This window comes from Canis lupus, chromosome 19, assembly GCF_048164855.1.
Source record: "Canis lupus baileyi chromosome 19, mCanLup2.hap1, whole genome shotgun sequence".
NCBI classification, from domain to species: domain Eukaryota; kingdom Metazoa; phylum Chordata; class Mammalia; order Carnivora; family Canidae; genus Canis; species Canis lupus.
In genome coordinates this window covers 41,515,342-41,538,900 of record NC_132856.1, presented here as the reverse complement: position 1 = coordinate 41,538,900, position 23,559 = coordinate 41,515,342, and the positions used below count along the sequence as shown (strand labels likewise).

The 23,559-nt window shown below is 46.7% G+C and overlaps 3 protein-coding genes and 1 long non-coding RNA gene across 11 annotated transcripts in view; 1 reads left to right on the top strand and 3 right to left on the bottom strand.

Moving 5' to 3' along the window:
* The window catches only part of USP4 (ubiquitin specific peptidase 4), a 53,294-nt gene extending 50,239 nt beyond the window's left edge, over positions 1 to 3,055 (bottom strand). For 4 of the 6 annotated variants that reach the window (XR_012012025.1, XM_072786216.1, XM_072786217.1 and 1 more), the window contains exons 1-2: positions 2,897 to 3,054; positions 46 to 173 (exon numbers count right to left, since the gene is read on the bottom strand). Coding sequence is in view for 4 of the 6 variants with exons in the window: in XM_072786216.1 (XP_072642317.1) it covers positions 46 to 173; positions 2,897 to 2,997 (229 nt within the window). In the remaining 2 variants the exon portion in view is untranslated. Of the gene's footprint in view, positions 1 to 45; positions 174 to 2,896 lie in introns of all 6 variants that reach the window. The other 2 variants (XM_072786220.1, XM_072786218.1) reach the window with 2 other exon arrangements.
* A 40-nt stretch (positions 3,056 to 3,095) lies between these two features.
* Positions 3,096 to 5,274, top strand: LOC140610328 (uncharacterized). Its single transcript, XR_012012030.1, has 2 exons — positions 3,096 to 3,222; positions 4,011 to 5,274. It is a non-coding gene; the product is annotated as an uncharacterized lncRNA (long non-coding RNA).
* A 7,400-nt stretch (positions 5,275 to 12,674) lies between these two features.
* On the bottom strand, positions 12,675 to 13,869 carry GPX1 (glutathione peroxidase 1). The gene is made up of 2 exons (XM_072786201.1): positions 13,500 to 13,869; positions 12,675 to 13,238 (listed from the first exon to the last, which is right to left on the bottom strand). Exons 1-2 carry the CDS (start codon positions 13,755 to 13,757, stop codon positions 12,879 to 12,881), a joined length of 618 nt encoding a protein of 205 aa, XP_072642302.1. The 5' UTR covers positions 13,758 to 13,869; the 3' UTR covers positions 12,675 to 12,878.
* A 968-nt stretch (positions 13,870 to 14,837) lies between these two features.
* Positions 14,838 to 23,559, bottom strand: part of RHOA (ras homolog family member A) — a 63,586-nt gene continuing 54,864 nt past the window's right edge. For all 3 annotated transcript variants that reach the window (XM_072786203.1, XM_072786204.1, XM_072786202.1), the window contains 3 exons: positions 22,404 to 22,524; positions 17,139 to 17,269; positions 14,838 to 16,096 (listed from right to left, as the gene is read on the bottom strand). In XM_072786203.1, coding sequence (XP_072642304.1) covers positions 15,923 to 16,096; positions 17,139 to 17,269; positions 22,404 to 22,524 — 426 coding nt within the window. In that variant the 3' untranslated portion in view covers positions 14,838 to 15,922. The remainder of the gene's footprint in view (positions 16,097 to 17,138; positions 17,270 to 22,403; positions 22,525 to 23,559) is intronic.

Here is a 23,559-nt window from a genome sequence, read left to right as displayed (position 1 = left end):
TGCTTAGGTGGTTATTTCACTTAGAAAAGCAATAGGATAATATACCTGAGAAGAGTCCAGAGTTATCTATCGGGCCAGGAAACAGATTGTGTTCACCCACATTGTACATATCCCAGCTGTCGAAACCCACATACTTCTTCCACTGCTTGAACCACCGGCTGTCAATAAGATACCTAGACAGAGATAAAAATTTACTATGCCAGAAAAACTGAGATTCTGAGTTTCTGCAGTTGCTCCTTTAAATTTTTTATGGTCTTTCCACCTGGAGAACACACAATTCCCATTTAAAAACACACTCTCGGGATCCCTGGGTGGCGCAGTGGTTTGGCGCCTGCCTTTGGCCCAGGGCGCGATCCTGGAGACCCGGGATCGAATCCCACATCAGGCTCCCGGTGCATGGAGCCTGCTTCTCCCTCTGCCTGTGTCTCTGCCTCTCTCTCTCTCTCTCTCTCTCTGTGACTATCATAAATAAATTTAAAAAAAAAAAAAATTTTTTTTAAATAAATAAAAAATAAAAAAAATAAAAACACTCTCAGGCAGCCCAAGTGGCTCAGCGGTTTATACTGCCTTCAGGCCAGGGTGTGATCCTGGAAACCTGGGATCGAGTCACGTCAGACTTCCTGCATGGAACCTGCCTCTCTCTCTGTCTCATGAATAAATAAAGTCTTTAAAAAAAAAAAAAAAAAAAAGAAAGAAAGAAAAAGAAAAGAATGAGAGGTGCTCGGGTGGCTCAGTTGCTTAAGCATCCAATTATTGGTCTCAAATCAAGTCCTGATCTCAGAGTTGTGAGTTCAAGCCCTACACAGCACTCTACAACTGGGTATGGAATCTACTTAAAAAAAAAAAAAAAAAAAAAAAAAAGAATAAATAAATAAATGAATAAATAAATGAAAGGAAATTATTGGATTCAAGCTTATTTATTTATTTATTTATTTATTTATTTATTTATTTTTGGATTCAAGCTTATTTAAATGAAGTCCTCCTATGAGTAAATTCCTGTTCACTAATGAGTAATTCAGTAATTTCAAATGATCTTTTTTTTTTTTTCAAATGATCTTTATAGAAGTTCTTGTCTAGGACAGACAAGTTAACTTTTAAAAGTATCACTATGAAAAAATTTTTAAAAAGTATCACTATGATGTTTTACAATTAAGAGAGGAGGAGTAAATCTTTGTGGGGGGGGGGGAAGCACAACAATCATATTGGTGAATCCTTCAAGGTTTTTTGTTTTTTTTTTTTTAAAGATTTTGTCTATCTATTCATTTAAGAGAGAGCACTTGAGAGTTCACAAGCAGGGGGAGGGGAAGAGGGAGAGGCAGACCCCCTGCTGAACAGGGAGCCTGATGCAGGGATAATCCCAGGACCCCAGGATCATGACCCAAGGTGAAGCAAGGCGCTTAAAACTGATTGAGCCACTCAGGTATCCCAAAGTCCTTTAGGTTTTATAAAAAACAAACCTGAATGATCAGGTAGCTTCCCAAAAGCCACAAGGATCTATATATACACCCAAATCTTTAAAATGCTCCTTTCCTGGACACCTAGGTGGCTCAGTGATTGAGCATCTGCCTTTGGTTCAGGGCATGATCCTGGGATCTGGAATCGAGTCCTACATCAGGCTCCCTGTGTGGGCGGAGCCTGCTTCTCTGCCTGTGTCTCTGCCTCGCTCTAAGAAATAAATAAAATCTTTTTTAAAAAATGCTCTTTTCCCTCCAAAACCCCCCTCCCACTTTTTTTTTTTTTTTTTTTAAGATTTCATTTATTCGTGAGAGACAGAGAAAGAGAGGCAAAGACACTGGCAGAGGGAGAAGCAGGCTCCCTGCACGGAGCCTGATGTGGGACTCCATCCCGTGTCTACAGGATCTCACCCTGAGCCGAAGGCAGATGCTCAACCGCTGAAACACCCAGGTGTTCCTCCCTCTAAACCCCTTGAACAATACTCTCCAAACACTTTTAGTGTGACCTTAGACTATCTGAAACATCCTCTCTCTGATCTTGCCACATATTCTTCATCTATCACTCCGAAGCAGGATAACTTCTGCTTGCCCTGCTGTACAGCCCTATCTGAATTCCTCCTAATCCAAATGTTTCCCTTTCCTGCTCAATTACCTTAAGTAGCATAAACACCACCTAATTTCTTAAAGATTCGATGTTCAATCATATTCGATGCAAATCTAAGCCTTAGCTTTCTACTCCCACACAATAATACCACCCAGGAATCTCTTCACTAGTGGAAGAACTGTCCTTTCTACTAATTTATTAAGAAGCCTACTGTCTCAGATTTGCTCTTCTAAACCATGGACTTTTCACCTTCTTATCTAGGCTCTAAGTTATCCTCCTCCCCCACACTGAAACGCTGCTGCCACAATTATTTTTGACACTTGCTACCAAAGTAACCCGGAGCTTTCAAACATTTGTTCAACTTCTAACCTTGACATCTGTTCGAGAATTTACAAGTTACAAAAGTATCTACTTCTGATGTTCTTCTCAACCCATAACGTGGGGATGCCAAATACTGTTACCCTGGCTTTAATAGTAAGGTACCGAGGTCTGGGAGGTGTGGTCGCCTTCCCTCAAGGTCACACAGAGAGTCCTCGAAGGTAAGGGGCTCTTCCCATCCTGAAGGTCCCCGTGAGCACGCCCCTTCCCCCACCCTGTAGCCCCTACCCCCCACCGGGTCCGCCCTCTGGGGCTCCGAAAGGGCAAGGATAACCCTCACACTTTCCCTGAGGTGCTTCTACGGGTCCTCTTCTGAGAGACAAGGTTCAGGACACCCTCTCAGGGTCACTAACACCGCCCCCACCCGGCCCCTATCCAAGCCGGGAAAGAGAGGTCTGGCCTAAGGACCAGAGCCCCTGCCTCTGGGTCTGGGCGGCGGAAAGGCTGGCCCGGTGCTCACCACTGCGCCCCTCGTTGGAGCGTGGTCCTCATCAAGGCCCCGAGCTCGGATTTCTGGGTCTCCGCATCAGGCCGCTCACGGTACCCTCCACCTTCCGCCATCTCGTCAGCCGCCCCGGCCCAGCCGGCCCGGACATCCGCCTCGCGCACGGCGTGCTGTGGGCCACGCCCACGCACGCACGCACGCACGCATGCGCGCGCGTACCCAAGCCCCACCTAGCGCCGCGGCCTCGAATGTCCGCTCGCCTGTTTCTGCCTTTTCTCCCTATCACGTGCGGCCCTTCCCCACCCGTGCGGGGCGGAGCCGGGAGGGGGCCGGAGGAGGAGGTGGGTACTGGCAAACGTGCGGGCCCTTTCTGCCGCCCTGGGGGCCGCGAGGTGGGCTGACTTGCATCCCTTCGTCGAGCCCGGCGATCTCTAGGCACCTGACCGTAGTCCCCTTGACCCCTCAGGCACCCCGTCCAGGCCCACGGTGTTAGCCTGCTTTCTAGATCAACCCAGGGCCAGTTGCGAGAAGCCCTGGAACTAGCTTTTCTTGCTTTGAGCTGGAGATCTTAGGCCAGTCCTTAGCCTTCCAAACGGGGGATCCGGGTGCCGGTCCTGGAAGCCCTGCAGGGATATTGGAGAGTGCAGGTATACCTGCGCCTTGGGACCGGGACTCGACGGTCTAATCTAGTCATTAACACTCCTTTCAAACAGTCTAGACGTAAGAATCATGGCCCACGACCGAATAACCCAAGCCCTCCACACAGCTAGCTGCTTGCCTTGTCAGGGAAACAAGCAGCCGCTGAGTGGCGATAGCAGCGAGGTTAGAAGGAGAGATCTGGGTGTGTTCTCCACATTAGGTGCCCAAGTTGCTGCTTAATTTGTTGCTACAGGGACGCCTGGGTGGTCCAGTGGTTTGGCACCTGCCTTTGGCCCAGGGCGTGATCCTGGAGTCTGAGGATCGAGTCCCTCAACGGGCTCCCTGCATGGAGCCTGCTTCTCCCTCTGCCTGTGTCTCTGCTTCTCTGTCTCTCATGAATAAATAATTAAAATCTTTAAAAGTAATGATAATAATAATTTGTTGCTGCAACAAGATTCAGTATCCTGAACACTATGTGTCTTCCACTCAGCCCTGCATACAAAAAGCACAGCTCGCCTCATGGAGTGGGAAGTAAGCCCAGAGCAGGGAGACCGGGCAGCTGGCCTTGATGAGTCACCATTCATTTTCTAGCAGTTCCTGCCCCAAAAAATGTCACAGTGCCTGATTTCAAACTAATGGAGAAGAGATCTTCCGTAAATAACCCCAGCATCAAGCACTGTATGGTATAGGTAAGTGCCATGAAAGGGTATGAACCAAAGACTGTAGACCCCTAGAGTTGTGAAAGGGCAAGTTTGACTTGGTAGCATTTGAGTGTGGTTTTATTTTTATTTAAGATTTTATTTATTCATGAGACACACAGAGAGAGACAGAACAGGCTCCACACAGGGAGACTGATGCAGGACTCTATCCCAGGCCCTGCTGGATCACAACCTGAGCACCCAGGTGCCCCCTTGAGTGTGGCTTTAAGAAGCATAGAAATTGGAGGTGCATGTTACAAGGAGGGAAACTACAGGAGTCAATTTCTGGAACAAGTAGGGCAGAACCAAAGATTAAGGATTAGAAATTAAACTGGGCACAGAGTAGTGGAAAGAACCTTTTATCTAAAGCTAAAACAGAGGCCAGAAAGGCCATATATTCTGCTTTAAATGGCTCACAGAGGGATGCCGGGGTGGGTCAGTGATTGAGCATCTGCCTTTGGCTCCGGTTGTGATCCCAGGGTCCTGGGATTGAGTCCCACATCAGGCTCACCCACAGAGAAGCCTGCTTTTCCCTCTGCCTGTGTCTCTGCCTCTCTCTGTCTCTCATGAATAAATAAGTAAAATCTTTAAAAAATAAAAATAAATAAATGCCCCCCAGATATTGTAAAAGGTTTTGGATCAGAGACAAACTAGCTGAAGCTGAGAAGAGACCTATTAGGAACCTTTAACTAGAGAGATGGCAATGAGGAAGGAGAAACAGATGAGCCATGTTCAGTGTTGGGGATGGAGGAGGGATCACTGGCTAGGTGAAGGTGTGGTAGGTCATTTGAGCAGATTTACTATTTTTATCCTGGGTTTTGGCTAATTGAAATTAGCATGAATCGAATACACGCTACCTGGGATCCCTGGGTGGCACGGTGGTTTGGCGCCTGCCTTTGGCCCAAGGCGTGATCCTGGAGACCCGGGATCGAATCCCACGTCGGGCTCCCGGTGCAATAAGCCTGCTCCTCCCTCTGCCTATGTCTCTGCCTCTCTCTCTCTCTCTCTCTGTGTGACTATCATAAATAAAAATTAAAAAAAAAAAAAAAAAAAGAATACACGCTACCTGGGACACCCCTCAGGTACCCTCTGGTAACACAGGCCTCTTGGGAGTTGGGTAGCTAGGAGAAGAAAAGTAAATTTGGAAATAAAACTGTCTTGAGTAACTGAATAACTTCATAGCAGTTAATCCTCCGCAGATAAGAATTACCACCACGTGATAATTCTGCATCTGGGGAGCCGACCTTTACAACCTGAGTGCCCTTCTGTGAAAGTTATTTGAAAATGTTAAAAATGGGGCAACCCTGGTGGCGCAGCGGTTTAGCGCCACCTGCAACCCAGGGCGTGATCTGGAGACCCTGGATCGAGTCCCATGTCAGGCTCTCTGCATGGAGCCTGCTTCTCCCTCTGTGTCTCTACCTCTCTCTCTCTCTCTCTGCATCTCTATGAATAAATAAATAAAATCTTTAAAAAACATTTAAAAAAAAGAAAATGTTAAAAATGTTGTTAAATGAGAAACACCACCTTTAGCCCTGTTATTTATGGAAAAAGAAAGCTGGGTTATCGACATGACTTCAGAACCTACATTACAGGGTGTCTACTTCTCTCTTCTTTTTTTAGCAGTTTCTCCTATACCATTTATGGCATGGGTCAGAGTCTTAAGGAAGTAGGACAAGTCCTCAGCACCACTAGAAAAGGGGCCAAAACCTAATTATAAATATGAAAACTTTTTAAGGCAGGATCTCTTCAGTGCTATTAAATGGCTGTAAAAATCTTGCTCTAATTATGTATAGTTCCTAAAAAATTTATACTAAGATCACAAAGTGCCAGTAGTCGAAATGTGAGGAAGAGAAATGTCGTAGTCAGAAAATAATTACTTCCAAAGTATTAAAACGTTTTTTTTTAATTTATTTTATTTTATTTATTTGTGATAGGCACACAGTGAGAGAGAGAGAGAGGCAGAGACATAGGCAGAGGGAGAAGCAGGCTCCATGCACCGGGAGCCCGACGTGGGACTCGATCCCGGGTCTCCAGGATCGTGCCCTGGGCCAAAGGCAGGAGCTAAACCGCTGTGCCACCCAGGGATCCCCCATATTAAAACGTTTTTATTGGGGTACCTGGCTGGCTCATTTGGAAAGAACATGTCACTTTTGATCTCAGGGTCCTGAGTTCAAGCCCCATGTTGGCTATAAAGATTACTTAAATAAATAGAACTTAAAAATTAAATTAGGGGCACCTCGGTGGCTCAGTGGTTGAGCATCTGCCTCCCACTAGGGTCGTGATCCCCGAGTCCTGGGATTGGGTCCCGCATCAGGCTCCCCACAGGAAGCCTGCTCTGCTTCTTCCTCTGCCTATGTCTCTGCCTCTCTCTGTGTGTCTCTCATGAATATATAAATGAAATCTTTTTAAAAAAATAAATTAGGGATCCCTGGGTGGCGCAGCGGTTTGGCGCCTGCCTTTGGCCCAGGGCCCGATCCTGGAGACCCAGGATCGAATCCCACGTAGGGCTCCCGGTGCATGGAGCCTGCTTCTCCCTCTGCCTATGTCTCTGCCTCTCTCTCTCTCTCTCTCTCTCTGTGTGACTATCATAAAAAAAATAAAAAATAAAATAAATAAATAAATTAATTAAGGGGATCCCTGGGTGGCTCAGCGGTTTAGCGCCTGCCTTCGGCCCAGGGCGTGATCCTGGAGTCCCGGGATCAAGTTCCAGATCAGGCTCCCTGCGTGGAACCTGCTTCTCTCTCTCTCTGCCTGTGTCTCTGCCTCTCTCTCTCTCTCTCTCTCTCTCTGTCTCTCATGAATAAATAAATAAAACTTTAAAAAAAATTAATTAAAAATAAAACGCTTTTAGTGAGTTTTTTTTTTTTAAAGATTTATTCATTTATTCATGAGAGATACAGAGAGAGAGGCAGAGACACAGGTAGGGGGAGAAGCAGGCTCCTCGAAGGGAGCCCGACGTGGAGCTTGATCTCGGATCCCAGGATCACGCCCTGAGCTCAAGGCAGATGCCCAACCACTTAGCCACCCAGGCGTCCCTAGTGAGTTTGATTAAAATGTTAAAGATTGAGAATTAGAAACAATGAACATCTGCCCGTGTGTTCCTGTTGTTGTGGGTGACCTGTGTATTATGGAAGAAATGAATGATTCAGGTCAGGAGACACTTTGGCACTGGGGCCATGTCCTCTTTGGGCCTTTTAGCCTAGGAAAGGTGTAGGCCTAGTAGGATACTCACTTGGCCTCACAGCCAAACCTCAGAACTGAACACCCCACCCATTGCCATGGCAGCTTGGGCCACAAGAACAGGAAGGAAAGCAGGAAGAGAGCTAGAGGGAACAGGTTTGACTTATTTGTCATGTACTGCTTGATCTTGAACTGTGATGACCTAATTGAGAGTTTGTAATGTCTGGGTGTGTGAATGTTAAGCTTTATTTGGTTCCAAATCATAAAGTTCTTGCCTTGCTGGCACTGTGGCTTGCTCTACACCTAACTGGAGTTGGCCCTCCCAAGTCAGCATTGGTCCATACTTGGTCAGCAATGACAGAGTACACATGGCAGTGTTCACAAATATTGGGGAGCTTTTGATTACAGGTCTCTTCAGGGGATATTTTTGTTTTCTTCTTGTCTGTGCTCCTTTAACCTGACCAGGGGACTATGAAAAAGTAAAAGTTTCTAGAAGTACATTTCATTTTTTAAAAAAGATTTTAGGGCAGCCCCAGTGGCTTAGCGGTTTAGCACCGCCTTCGGCAGGGCGTGATCCTGCAGACCTGGGATTGAGTCCTGCGCCAGGCTCCCTGTATGGAGCCTGCTTCTTCCTCTGCCTGTGTCTCTGCCTCTCTCCCTCTCTGTGTGTCTCTCATGAATAAATAAATAAAATCTTAAAAAAAAAATCTAGAGTTGATTTGTCCTTAGGAAGGTCAAAACTAAGGATGTTGGGGCTTAGAGTTTGCTTCTCTAGTTCTTCCAGGGTTAGGGTCGGGTTCCACAAGCCCTTACTCCTCAGGCAAGAACTTCTATTATTTGTGCTCCCAGCTCCCACTCCAGCAGAGCCTGATGCAAAGCATGTGTCTGATAACTTGTGTGACCAGCTGGAGCTGGGCTTTATTTTAGTACCATCCCAGCCATGTCATACCTCCATGTGTGATTTGTTGATTGTAAAATAACAGAAATCTGCCAACAGAGAGAACATGAAGGAGAGGGAGAGAAGAGAGAAGCAGACTCCCTGTGAGTGTGGAACCAGATGTGAGGCTCAATCCCAGGACCCTGAGATCATAACCTGAGCCAAGTCAGATGCTTAACTTGCTGAGCCACCCAGGCACCCCTATTTTAATTTTTTTTAATAGGCTAGTTTTTAAATTTTATTATTTTTTTGAAGATTTTACTTATTTATTCATGAGAGAGAGAGAGAGAGAGACACAGAGGGAGAAGCAGGCTCCACGCTGGGAGCCTGACACGGGACTTGATCCCAGGTCTTTAGGACCACACCCTGGGCCGAAGGCAGCACTAAACCACTGAGCCACCCGGGCTGCCCCAATAAGCTAGTTTTTTTTATTTATTTATTTATTTATTTATTTATTTATTTATTTATTTATTTATTTTTAAAGATTTTATTTATTCATGATAGAGAGAGAGGCAGACACAGGCAGAGGGAGAAGCAGGCTCCATGCAGGGAGCCCAACATGGGATTCGATCCCGGGTCTCCAGGATCACGCCCTGGGCCAAAGGCAGGCGCCAAGCCGCTGCACCACCCAGGGATCCCTAAGCTAGTTTTAAATGTTGTTTGTGGAACTACATTGAGACAGAATCAGGAAGTCATCTGATAAAGAGCTAAATGTGAAAAATGTATCTGAATTTTATCAGATATTTTTTCAGTTTTATTGAGATTTAATTGGCCAATAAAATTGTAAAATATATAAAGTGTACATCGTGGTGATTTGATGTACTTCTATGTAATTTTATATTTGATGCTTTAAAAACAAAAACAAGGACGCCTGGGTAGCTCAGTGGTTGAGCGTCTGCCTTTGGCTCAGTTCTGATCCCAGAATCCTGGAATCAAGTTCTGTATCAGGCTCCCCAAGGGAGCCTGCTTCTCCCTCTGCCTATGACTCTGCCTCTCTATGTGTGTCTCTCATGAATAAATAAAAAATTTTTTTAAAGATTTTACTTTTGGGATCCCTGGGTGGTGCAGCGGTTTAGCGCTTGCCTTTGGCCCAGGGCGCGATCCTGGAGACCCGGGATCGAATCCCACGTCAGGCTCCTGGTGCATGGAGCCTGCTTCTCCCCCTGCCTATGTCTCTGCCTCTCTCTCTCTCTGTGTGACTATCATAAATAAATTTTAAAAAAAATTACAAAAAAAAAAAAAAAAAAAAAGGGATCCCTGGGTGGCGCAGCGGTTTAGCGCCTGCCTTTGGCCCAGGGTGCGATCCTGGAGACCCGGGATCGAATCCCACGTCAGGCTCCCGGTGCATGGAGCCTGCTTCTCCCTCTGCCTGTGTCTCTGCCTCTCTCTCTCTCACTGTGTGCCTATCATAAATAAATAAAAAATAAATAAATAAAAAATAAAGATTTTACTTTTTATTCATGAGAGACACAGAGAGAAAGAGAGGCAGAGACACAGGCAGAGGGAGAAGCAGGCTCCATGCAGGGAGCCCGACATGGGACTCCATCCCAGGTCTCCAGGATCAGGCCCTGGGCTGAAGGCACCACTAAACTGTTGAGCCATCCAGGCTGCCCAATAAATAAAAATCTTAACAACAACAACAACAAAAAGAAAACCCAGTATTTCTGGAAGAACTGCAAAAATGAAAGCTTCTGAACCTAACAATGGGTCATTCTCTTCTCAGAAAGCCTGTGGCAGGGCAGTCCAGGAGGCTCAGCAGTTTAGCGCCACCCTTTGGCCCAGGGCTTGATCCTGGAGTCCTAGGATCGAGTCCCATGTCCGGCTCCCTGCATGGAGCCTGTTTCTCTCTCTGTGTCTCTGCCTCTCTCTCTCTCTGTCTCCCATGAATAAATAAATAAAATCTTAAAAAAAAAAAAAAAAAAAAAGCCTGTGGCCTAAATGGTGTTGCCTACTCCCGAATCAAGCAATGTCCTGCAGCCACTTTAACTACACACTTGGACCTCAGGCAGGCTCATTGGGATTCCTTCACTTTTACTTGTTCATTTGAACTGCTGATTCACGATGGGGTGTCGTGGGTGCAGGTCAGAGCCAGTGGTGGTTTCATGGTTGAATGATAAAGAATGTCGGTAGGAGTGTGTGTTTATATGTTTTGGGGGAAGAATCCCAGTTTCTTGGGGAGGAAGAGGCAGCTTTAACTGGCTTTATTCTGATTCTTCCTGAAGAAGAGAGAGTTGGAAAGGACTTTAAGTCAAGGGAAGCAGGCAGCTTGAAGTCTTAGGAGGATATGCCAGCCAGGGGCAGCCACATTGGGAACTCATATAAGTTCCTTTCTTTGGCAACCCAAGGCATGAAACTGAGAGAGAAAAAAAAGTAGGTAAGAGTGAGTCACCAGGCAGCTTGGGCGGGAAGAGGTTGAAGTTAGTTTGGAAAGCCCCGGTTTCCCATCTAGGAGCCTAACCAGAGAATGTGGTTGGGCCCCACTGACCCTTTACAGGAAAGGGAAAGAGTTGGACCAGAGTCTATACTCAGGTTCAGCTGGTAGGTAGCTGAGTAGGAACCTAAGTTCCCAGACTTTCCAAAGCAGTGTCTGGATGTGGGCAGTGGAACAGAAGTTTTAACAAATACTTTGATGGGACACCTGAGTAGTTCAGCAGTTTTGCGTCTGCCTTCGGCCCAGGGCGTGATCCTGGAGTCCCAGGATCAAGTCCCATGTGGGGTTCCCTGCTGCTTCTCCCTCTGCCTGTGTCTCTGATGAATAAATAAAATCTTAAAAAAAAAAAAAAGTAACTTGGTGATTGTTGGGGGCTCTATATCTCAATTGTAGATCAGGACCTGACACATCTTGGACACTTGGTTATCTGGCTTCAGCTCCATCTGTCCCCTTGAAACTCTACTTGCTGAGGAACGTTCAATCCACAAGCACTTGCCCCAGCAACTGTTATGAAATATCCCTTCTTACGCCTGGCTCCATTCTTGTTCTTCCCATTGTGCCTGTTACAGTGAATTAATAGGCCTTGGGCCTCCCTGCCCCCCACCCCTACTTATTTCTTGCCACTCCCCCAGATGATCTCATACCCTGCAATGGCTACTTATTGTCCCCTTTGCTAGGCCTTTGTCTCAAACCCCTACTCCTTCTCTGAGCCTAACTACTTGCTCCAGATATTCCACCTGGATGTCTCATGCAAGATGTCTGAATCTGAACACATACTCTTCTCCCCAAACCTGCTTGTCCTTGTGTTGTCCAATTCAGTCAGTGATGCCCCTTCCCACTTCAGACCCTTGCACACCATACTCCTTGCCTGTCCATCCTCCATCAGTTCATTCCTCAGCTGCTTCTTGACTTTTCTTCAGCTTCACTGCTGTTTCCTCCAGGAGGGAAGCATGCTCCTCCCTAGTAAGCCAGGCTCTCTTATTCTCAAAGTACACTGGACTACCTCAGAACTACACAAGCTTTATATGTTATATATCCTTTCTGCCTTTCTGAGCACTGCATTCCTGGCAGCCAACAAAATACATGGTCTAGGACTGAATGATGAGCCCACATTCTGGACTGGGTGACACTGCTAACGTGTTTCTGCATCCTTGTCTGCCCAAGCAGAAGCTGCATCCAAGCTGAAGAGTCCCCTGGACTGTGATAGGAAGTGGCCCCAGGTCTGTCTCAAAAGATTGGCAGCAGAACCAAGAGGAGAGGTTAGACCCAAACCACACCTGAGAAACAGCAGCTGGCCCCCAAGATAAGCCCCTACCCTGAGCCTAATCGTCCAATTCCAATTGCTAAGTGCCATGCAGGGCATGTTCAGAAGGGCCAGTTGATACCCTTCTCACTCTGAATACATGAGAGGCAACAACCAGTATGGGCAGCACCAGAGCAGACTAAGTAAACCTGGGTAGCAACATGCAATGATCTAACAAGTAATGGAAAACAAACTGTAAAATTGCATGGACTTACAATTGTGTAAAACATGTGGGCCTGGCACTTGGAGAAGCCATACTCTGAATGAGAACTCATGGTGTTATTTTTTTGTGAATATTGTTTCATGCCTAGCAAATATTTGGAAAGGAGGCCTACTGCTGTGATTAGATAGTTAGCCCTTGACTTGTCTTCCTCTTTTTGGAATCAGGACTTTCTTTTGTAAGAGGGCCTTGGGATGGCCCTACTGAATATCCTGGCAGAGGGAAAAACACTAGGACAGGAGTTAGGCTTTCCACACACCGAAAACAAAAGCACAGGAAGTTCAGGCTTGGCTAAAACAAAGGCCAAGGGGCAGGGACTTAAGCTCACAGCCCTGTGACAGGTTACTAAGGAAGGTGTCCCCAACTGACCAAGACAAACACACAATTCTGCTGACGGCCAACACTTTATTAGTGAGGAGCCTAGTTAGGGAGGGGGTTCTGGGATGGACAAGAAGAGCCCAAGCCCAGCTCAGGGGACTTTCCTGGAAATCAGGCGTTCCTCCATGCAGATTTCAAGGAAACACCATCATGGATGAAATCCCCAGAGGGCAGCGCTGTGACTGCCAAGCAGCAGGGAAAGGAGGGTTGCCTAGGCACAGCTGGGCCCCTGGGACAGCAAGGCTTCGATGTCAGGCTCGATATCGATGGTTGGGAAGCGGCGGCTATACCTGCGCACAGGCACACCATCTGGGCCCACTAGGAACTTCTCAAAGTTCCAGGCAACGTCGTTGCGGCACACCGGGGACCAGGTGATGAACTTGGGGTCGGTCATTAGCGCAGTGGTGTCGTCACTGGGGGCAGGCAGAGACTCCCGCAGGAAGGCGAAGAGGGGGTGCGCCTGCGCGCCGTTCACCTCGCACTTCTCAAAAAGCGTGAAGTTGGGCTCGAACCCGCCGCCAGGTCGAACGTACTTGAGGGAATTCAGGATCTCTTCGTTCTTAGCGTTTTCCTGCGGGAGGGAAGAGAAACTGGAATCCGGGCCCGCAAGGGGAGGGGAAACGTTCGAACCGCAAACGAGAGGTTTCTCGATGAGTCATCAAGCTCTTGCCTTTCCTGTACAACCCCTAGGCAGACCCGAGACGAGCTGGGACGAGCGCCAGCAGCCCGTCTCTCTGCAGCCAGGGTCTGCGGCTCTCCTGCCCGGCGGCCGTCTCGCCGCCGCTCCCAACCCCAGGCGCAAGCCCACCCCACTCTGCCCCTCGCCGCGTACCTGATGCCCGAACTGGTTGCACGGGAAGCCGAGCACAACCAGGCCCCGGGGTCCGAGGCGCCGCTGCAGCTCGTTCATCTGGGTGTAGTCCCGGACCGTTGTGCCTCAGAGCGACGCCACATTCTCGATGAGCAGCACCTTGCCCCGCAGGGAACCCAGGCTCATAGGTTCCCCGCCGGCCAGCGGACGCGCTGAGAAGGCGTACACGGAGCGCGGGGCCGCCGCCACGGCAGCTGCGGCAAGGGCAGCCGCGCACATGACTGGCTACCCAAGGAGTGCCCAGCTGCGGCGGGAGACCGCGAAGATTGTGGGATCACGTGGCGCAGGCACTTTTCCGGGCGCTCCGCCCCCACGGCCCCGCCTCATCCGGCCTCCGCCCTCCCTCCAGCCGGGTGGGAGGGTGCGCCCTGGCCGGATGCGGGCACCGCCCAGGCGGTGCGGAGCCGCAGGCACAGCAGATTCGGTCTAGGCAGCGCAGCGGTGGCGGCGAAAATTACCTCGACCAGGGAACAGGCCCAAGAGGGCTCCGATTCCTTCTCAAAGGTTTTTAGTTAAGGGATGAAGCAGGACCCAAGGGAACTGGGCAGCAACAGCACGAGGAGCGGTTCCTGTTCACGAACCCTCCCAGGCCAAGCCATATTACTCCCCTTGCAGTCTGTGCCCTACTTGTCAGGTGCACAGAGCGAGTTGTGACTTGTGGTGGTGGTGCAGTTGGCAGTAGCTGCCCAGGCGAGTTCAGCGATGAGGCCCTGTAGCCCTAGGAAGGTTGTTGGAGGAAAGTGGGCAATGCCAGGGGCAGCCAGGGATCAAACTCCAAAATGCAGCTATAACTCATTTCCCTGCTTTCTGAGGCTGCCTGGAGTGTGTTCTTATCTAGGGCTCTGGTCTCCTTTCTCCTGTATCTCCAATATGGCACTGTCCTTAACACTGGCTTTCCAAAGGAGCCACTGAGTCCCAGCCCCTCCCTGCCTTGTGGAGTGGATGGGCAGATTTGAGACCATCCTTCATACCTATCAACAACCTGAGGCTCAGACCTATAAGTAAAAGACTAAAAATGGTTAGAAAGCGAAAAATGTCACACTCCTGAGATTCCTCTAGAGCAATGACTGTTGGGAGTGCCCGACATGTCTCCCTGGTACACTGCATTCCCCGCACTAGGCTACTGTGAACTTGAATGTGACACAGAAAAAAGCATTTCCACCTCCTTAGGAGACAGGTTAGTGCCAAATTGAGGGGTCAGAGTGGGGGGCAAGCTGATATTTCACATTCAAATCGTCTAGGCTAGACATATATATCCTCCCACTCCCAACCCTGGAGAGAGCAACACAAACACCAGGATACAGGAAGTTTAGAAAACTGCCTTTATTCTATTAGTAGTTGGAAAAATTAACTGGTACAGAAAAAAAGTTTAGTCAGCTGGAGAGAAGAAACTGAGTGCCACCCAAGAGAACTGGTGGCTTCTCTGGTAGGGAACCTGGATACAGTGAGGAAAAAGAGCACTGTGAACTAGAGCCAGACCCTGCAGTCCAGGTGAGAGGTTATGCCACCTTTTGAAGTGTCTGAGTGTCTCAGGCATGAAACCAAATTCTTATTTATTTAGCCCAGCTCTGGGGAAGGGTACTGGGATATGTGGCGTTGAAAACAGGAGAAACAGGCCATCTTTTATCAGAGAAACTGACAAAACGGGAATTTTAAAAATGAATTTTCCATCTGACTTTATTTTCAAATACACTTTCTTTTTTAAAAAAACCAATACACTTTCTGCAGGGATGACAAATATCAGTATTAGGAAATCCAATTATACAAAAAATACTACATCTAGTCTGGGGTAGATAGATTTATTTTTTGGTAACATACATTAAGTGGCACTAATTACACAGTAACTATAAGGTAACTAACATGAAACCACAGAACTGTAACTCTGCCACAGCTGCATGGACTTGAGCCTTTCTGGATAAGCACATTTTCAAAAAACTGGATGACCATCACAGAGCTATGCCAATACAATCTGTTAAGGAGTAAAGCTCTGAAGTAGGGACTCACCAGAGTACCTTGCAGCTGACAGATGACAGGCAGGACATGTTAGTTATAAAGTAGTTACAGCCTAATTCACAAAAGTTACCAACTGTTTCTCTTTCTAGAAAGAAGCAAGAAGTTAAGAAATTCCTTGAATTAGCGCCTGGTGTGTCAGGTGGGAGTGCAGAGGAGGGCTGTTAGAGCGGTGTCAGGAGGACCTCGGTGGTCAGGTGGGTTGGACATCATTAATAATCATGGTTGGCTTCTAAATACTGGTAGCAAGATGACTTTTGATTTGTAATCTTAGGTAAATTATAGATAAATGAAAAAGGCCAGTAATCATACACTAAGATTAATAAACAGCACTTCAAAATTAACCGCATGAGGGCTGTGCTTGCAGCAGGGTTTCACAAGACAAGGCACCCAGATTTTTTCTTCCCACGTCTGGCTTGCAGAGCAGCTCTCGTGGCCATTTCAAAAACCTCCCTCACTCCATCTTTGGTCTTTGCTGAACACTCCATGTACCCAAAAGCACCAATCCTGTTTGCCATATCTCTGCCTTCTTCCGGTTTCACCGGCTCCTAGCAAAGAGAAAAGCACTTTCAGTTAAGTGTCACATATATGAAGTGTAAAGTACTCAAAATTCAGCTTAAAAAACTTCTTTTAAAAGCTGCCAGACCCAGATGAGTCTTATGAAACTCATATGCAGTTTACCCTCCCTACCCCAATATAAAATCCCTATCAAACAGGCTCTTCTCTGAGAAGTAGACAGAAGGGAGAGGCCAGAGAAGCCCTGCCGGGTTAAGGAGGAAATCAAGAGCAAATGATTCAAGCTGTCAATCCAGAGTAAGCACTTGGGTCTTCCAATTGTTGGCTTCAGAGAGGACTGAATGCCTATGGAAGGAAATAAATCCTGACCTTGACATTTAAACAGAGAAACTTCAGTGGAAGAACCTGGGCTGAATATCTTAATTAAGGCTCTTGTCCTGCACTGGGGAAGCCCTCATCATCACTTATAAAGGCATCAGGGCTCTCTCTAGACTCCTTGTCCTCAAGCTTTCCTGATCCTTTGGTTGCTACCAATTTAATCCTTGGCCTCACATTATAGCAGGGTAACAACTGGAGAGGGAAATCCAGAGCCTGATAAAGTTTGGGCATTTGGAGCACTGACTACTGCTGTCTCAGCCAGGCAATCCTTGGAGGCATAGTGCTATCTCACAGGAGAGGTTCCCATCTCAGATAAGTAGGGAATCTTAAGGACGCTCTGAACAGGCATCAGGGAATGAGGGACAAATGGAGAAAGAGAGGCTTCTGGGACTCTTTAAATAACCTGGCTTGGGCAGCCCGGGTGGCTCAGCGGTTTAGCGCCGTCTTCAGCCCAGGGCATGATCCTGGAGACCCAGGATTGAGTCCTACATCAGGCTCCCTGCATGGAGCCTGCTTCTCCCTCTGCCTGTGTCTCTACCTCTCTCGGTCTCTGTCTCTCTCATGAATAAATAAAATATTAAAAAATAAATAAATAACCTGGCTTGTGAGAGTTTCTGCTGGGCCCCCTCAACATCCAATTTTGGGCCCTGAGTCTAAGAATGCTACAGGAAAACAGAACCCTGCCCCAGACCATGCCTGCTTCATCTTGGCTAGCTCCCGCCTTGTGTGCTCATCATTCCGAAGATCCTTCTTGTTCCCAACCAGGATGATGGGCACGTTGGGACAGAAGTGCTTGACTTCTGGGGTCCATTTTTCTGGGATGTTTTCTGAAAGAAGCAAAATTTGTTGTTACATACAATTCTGATCTTGAAGAATGTCCAAGAGCCCTAGTTAAACTGCAAGGTAACTACTTTAAAGTATGCTGGACATTTGATAGAATATCACTAGTTTCAAAACGACAGAAAAAAGGCAAAATCTAACCCCCTGCCATTAAGCACAAAATCACCAGCTTCTCCTCAGTCCCCACTAAGGAGCTCAGCTCCTGTGAAGTGGGGCCCAGTTAAAGCTGTGGAGGAACAAAGGATCCAGAATACAAGGTGGCTCCACATGATGCAACCTGACCCAAGGAGGGAAGGTATTCATGGACAATTTCCATCACTGCTGGCTAGTAACTATGAGCATATCTTACAGAAAGGGTCTCCATTCTAGGGCTGCAGCTGGCCCAGGGTCCCCATGTTCTCTCTACACCTTGCTTATGGACCTTTAACATGACCTCCATCGTGTAGGTTACCGGTATTTCAAACAGCTCGACTGACTTCTAAAAAATGAGTGATAAACACTTCTTGCCAATATGGTACTAATTTAGAAAGGTTGGATGTACATCAATCATGTTGTGTAAGTAGCCAGGTTCAACCTCCCACAACCACGGCTTGGGCATCTCAGTGTCAGGCATGATTTTACAAAATGAGGTTAACAGTATTACCTACCTTACACAGGGCTATTTTGAATCAATGCATACAAAGTACTTAATATGACAATCATTTATTTAAAAAAATTTTTTTTAAATTTATTTATGATAGTCACACACAGAGAGAGAGAGGCAGAGACACAGGCAGAGGGAGAAGCAGGCTCCATGCACCTGGAGCCCGACGTGGGATTCGATCCTGGGTCTCTAGGATCGCGCCCTGGGCCAAAGGCAGGCGCTAAACCGCTGCGCCACCCAGGTATCCCTATGACAATCATTTAAATGGTCTTCTTGTTGGGACACCTGGGTGGCTCAGCGGTTGAACGCTGGGTGTGATCCTGGGGTCCCGGGATCCAGTCCCACATTAGGCTCCCTGCAAGGAGCCTGCTTCTCTCTCTGCCTGTGTCTCTGCCTCTTTCTCGTTGTCTCTCATGAATGAATTAAAAAAAAAAAAAAGTCTGCTTGTAATTTGAGGCTGTAGTTTAGAAGTAAACTGTTTATTCTCTGACTTCAAGACAAAAAAAACAAAAGGCAAGAACTGCTTAGAATATGGAAAGAGGGATCCCTGGGCAGGGATCTGCTACAACACTGAGATTCCTTCTTCTTCCTGTCTTGGTGACTTTGCATCTGCTGTTCTCCCTACCTGGAAAGGTTTTTTTGTTGGGTATCTGTTTTGGCCTCTCTCAGTTCCTTTAGGTCTCTCCCAAAAGTCACCTTTTCAGCAAGGTTGCTGACCATCCTATATGGTCATCCTCTGAAACAGAATACTACCATGGCCCATCCCATAACCACTTCTGAGAATGTTATCTGTAAAATTTCTTGCTATCAGGTCTACTGTTATGTTTCTTGGACTTACTGTTGTATTTGCTCTTCTGTCTCAATCTAGAAGTTTCTTCCATAAATAGGCGCTCAATAATTATTTGAATATATGAAATTATTACTCCCAATAGTCCCCCATCCCTTGGGAGTGTAGGACACAAAAATTAAAATGAATTGCCTCTGTGTTGCCTCCTCCTTTCATGAATAATTTTTTTTTAAAGATTTTATTTGTTTATGATAGACATAGAGAGAGAGAGGCAGAGGGAGAAGCTGGCTCCATGCTGGGAGCCCGACGTGGGACTTGATTCTGAGACTCCAGGATTGTGCCCTGGGCCAAAGGCAGGCGCCAAACCGCTGAGCCACCCAGGGATCCCCTCCATTTTTTTTTTTTTTTTTTTTTAAAGTAGGCTTCATGCCCAGTGTGAGCAAGAGTATCATGCTTTACTGACTGAGCCAGCCAGTTGCCCCAAAACTTTATTCTTAAATTCAGTGATGTCAATCACCTATAATCTCTCCTACCCCTAAAATAATCTGATCACATTGGGGCATAGCACCTTGCATGGATTTACTGTGGGGTTGTATGATGGCCTTTGGGAATTCCAGAAAACCAGGAGAAGGAATCCTTATCATCTAGATCAGGGGTCAACAAATAAAATCTTGTCAGCACCTGGGTAGCTTGGTTGGTTAAGCATCTGACTTCAGCTCAGATCATGATTTCAGGGTCCTGGGATAGAGCCTTGAGTCAGGCTCCCTGCTCAGTGAGAAGTCTGTTTGTCCCTCTCCCCCTCCTCCTCATCTTCTCTCTTGCATGTGCAAATAAATAAATAAATAAGTAAGTAAGTAAGTAAGTGGGGAGACTGGGTGGCTCAGTTTGTTAAGAGTCCAACTCTTGGTTTTGGCTCAGGTCATGATCTCACAATCGTGAGACTGAGTCCCATGTCAGGCTCTGTGCTGAGCACAGAGTCAGCTTCAGATTCTCATTCCTTCCCCCTCTGCTCTTTCCCTGACTCGCTCAAACTCTCTCTCTAAAATAAATAAAATCTTAAAAAGGGGGGGGGGGATTTGCTAGAACATAGACAAACTCATTCATTATATATTTTCTGTGGCTGCTTTTGTGATACAACAGTGGAATTGAGTGTTGTGGCAAAGTTTACTAGAATATATGGCCAACAAAGCCTAAAACATTTGCTATTCGGTCTTTTGTAAGTTTGCTACCCCAGGTCTCAAACTAGTATTATAGACTCTAGACCAGCTGCCAGTCCAGACAGCAGGGCTGAAACTTTCACAACATCCTGATTCCTGATCAAAATTGTTATCCTATACCTAGAGGTAAGGCAATAGTCTAACATCCAAGCAAGTAAAACCAAAGTATAACATTAGATTGACAATAGCTTTTTATTTTCTTGATCCAGATTTTGAGTTCCCGTAACACATTTTATTTACTTCGGCCAACTACTGGTGGGATTCGCCCCACCCTATCCAAGCCAAGACAACAGAACTTTAAGATTTCATTTATTTGACAGAGAGATAGCAAAAGCCAGAGAGCATACATAGGGGGAATGGCAGAGGGAGATGGAGAAGCAGGCTTCCCGCTGAGCAGGGAGCCTGATGCAGGGCTCAATGCCAGGACCCTGGACCATAATCTGAGCTGAAGGTAGACACTTAAGCGACTGAGCCACTCAGGCACCTTCAACAATAGAACTTTTAAAAGTACTTTGGCAAAGCCAAGCTAGTTAGCTCAGCAAAGGAGCTCCACCTAACAATCACACTCTTGCAAGGACCTCCAGGGAAGGCAGAGCATCCTCCAACATCAGACCCTCTCCCTAGGTGTGTTTGTATTTCAGAGGAGATCAATCTCTCTTTGCCTCTTTACTTTCTACCTCTGCTCTCCTCCCCAGGGCCTGCCTTCTGGGAGAAGGGCCATCAAGAAACAACTCATGGCTAGTAAAGAGAAATCAAAAGCTAAAGAAGGGAACCCGGGTGGCTCAGTCAGTTAAGCATCCAACTCTTGAAATCAGCTCAGGTCTTGATCTCAGGGCTTTGGGTTCAAGCCCTGTACTGGGCAGCCTACTTTAAATAAAAGGGGGAGGGGCGGCTAAAGACCTCCCTTGAGACCAGGAGACATGAAGACAAGTAACATTTTGCTCCGAATATGTTTCTGTCCCTAGAGGATTATACCTTGGATGATGAGATAGAGGGCACACGTTCTTCCTCATTCCTACAGGATTTAGACATAATCTATGTTGTGTGTGTGAAGGGAGGGTATCACATGTCTCTGTTTTTTCTGTGACCTGAAGCTCTGTCCTACCCTCTAGGGCCTTCCAACAGTCCCCCAAAGCAAGCCAGATTTGTTTGAAAACCCAGAACTAAAACAACTGTTGAAAATGACCAAAGTTAACCAATGGCAGAGAGGACTTGCTCTGTCTCAGTCCTGGGAGACACTGCACAGAGAGCTCAGTCTCAGCTTGACTCCTTGGGTTGCATAACCTTGATAAAGTGGTTCAAACTCTTGCGAGTGCCCAAGTATTTTCATTAAAATGAGTATAACCATGAAAAAAAAAAAAAAAGGTCACATAACCATAACTGGCCAGCACAAGCCCAAATCACCAGCAGGCCCTCCAAGATGGTTTGTGTTAATGATAACAATATTCTTGGCCTTACTGCTACCTTGTAAAGACAGCACATCACCATGAGACATTTCCTCCTTTTTTTTTTTTTCTAAAGATTTATTTATTTATTTATTCAGAGAGAGGGAAAGAGAGGCAGAGACACAGGCAGAGAGAGAAGCAGGCTCCATGCAGGGAGCCCGACGCGGGACTCAATCCCGGGTCTCCAGGATCACACCCCGGGCTGCAGGCAGCACTAAACCGCTGCGCCACCGGGGCTGCCCACCATGAGACATTTCAAACTTATCAGCACAAACTGAAAGTAAGTTCTGTTTCAGGCCCCGGTGCCTTGTTCTGCAGAGTGTGAGGTCAGTGTTATTCAGTCTCTTTCTGAAGGACAGTGGCTTCTCAGATGTGTGACCAACTGAGCTAGTGAAATGGTCAAGTTCAAGTCTCTCCTTATTAGCCTAGATACTTTAGAAAAGGGCTAAAATGTGGCTTTAAAAACATTACCAGGAGGGGCACGGGGTGGCTTAGCTAGCTAAGCATCCAACTCTTTGATTTAGCTCAGGTATAATCTCAGGGTCATGAAATCAAGCCCTGTATCCACCTCCATGCTCAGTGGAGTCTCCTTCTCTCTCTCTCTCCCTCTGCCCTCCCTGAGTGGTCTCTGTGTCTCAAAAAAATAAACTTTTAAACAACAAACAAAAACAATACCAGGAAACAGCAAATCACCAGTCTTGATATCGGGAAGCAACAGGCTCAATATGAAGTACTGAAAAAAAGGTGAGCACCCAAAAAAGCCTTTCCAATATCTTAGTCCAAAAGATGGCTTTGTATTTGATAACCCACCTACTTTACAAGGTAGAGACCATGGCAGCCATAGGAGACCTAGGCTGAAAAGTGACCCAAGGCTTAGGCTCTATAGTCCGAAGCCTCTACTCCAGCCACTGATGACTCCTTCTCTGAAGTTCATCTTTGCTTTTTACCAGTTGATGCATGAAAAAGGACCTGAGAAACCAGTGTCAGACAGGCACACAGTGACAAACAACAGACTGCAGGGCTACTCACCTAAGCTATCAGGGCTGTCAATAGAGAAACACATCAGTATAACATCAGTGTCTGGATAGGAGAGAGGCCTCAAGCGATCATAATCTTCCTGCCCAGCTGTATCCCACAAAGCCAACTCTACCTGTGATAGGAAAAATAAACGTAAGAATGCAAGGTTAATCCTACCCACTTTCAGAATATGGCAAATAGTCCAAAATAGTAAAACAAACCTGAGGCAGAGGGTGTGTTTAAATTGTTTTAGGTTGAAATTTCTCAAAATACTAGCAGTATATAAAGTACATAATTCAAAATATCGAGTCAAAAATTACTTATCTTGTAAAAAGCACAGTATTTAATTATAAACATTATACACAGAAAAGCAGATGAACAAGGAAAATCAACTATAAACAACATTCTACCAAGTATACAAAACATGACAGAGAAACACTAGACGTGAGTAACTTTCCCCTATATATTCTAATATAACCCTTTCCTTATGTTTTTCTCATCATTTTGCCCCAATGTGCAAACATGGATACAAGATTATTTGAGGGGAACCTGGGTAACTCAGTCAGCTAAGCATCTGCCTTTGGCTCAGGTCATGGTCCCAGGTCCTGGGATAGAGCCCCACATTGGGCTCCCTGCTCAATGGGGAGTCTGCTCCTCCTTCTCTGTTTCCCTCTGTTCTTCTGCTAATAAATAAATAAAATATTTTTTTTAAAAATGGTGGGATCCCTGGGTGGCGCAGCGGTTTGGCGCCTGCCTTTGGCCCAGGGCGCAATCCTGGAGACCCGGGATTGAATCCCACGTCGGGCTCCCGGTGCATGGAGCCTGCTTCTCCCTCTGCCTGTGTCTCTGCCTCTCTCTGTGTGTGACTATCATAAATAAATAAAAAATTTTAAAAAATGGTATTTGAATTGGTGGGTAAGAAAAGACACCAGGCTAGGTGTTAGGCAAGGTCTCAGTGGACAAGAAAGGTCTCTGGACCTGCCTTTTCTGCTCAAAAAAATGTGAATGAAAGCATCACTAAGATAGTAAAGTACTCCCTTCACACCTGGAAACCTGCTCACCTTCCTGTGGTAGGAGGGCAAGCTAATGCCTGGGCTCTGGACAGAGGTCCCCCTCCATGTTCTCCAGCACTGCAGCCAGCCCTGTGATTTCTCACAACCAGAATGGG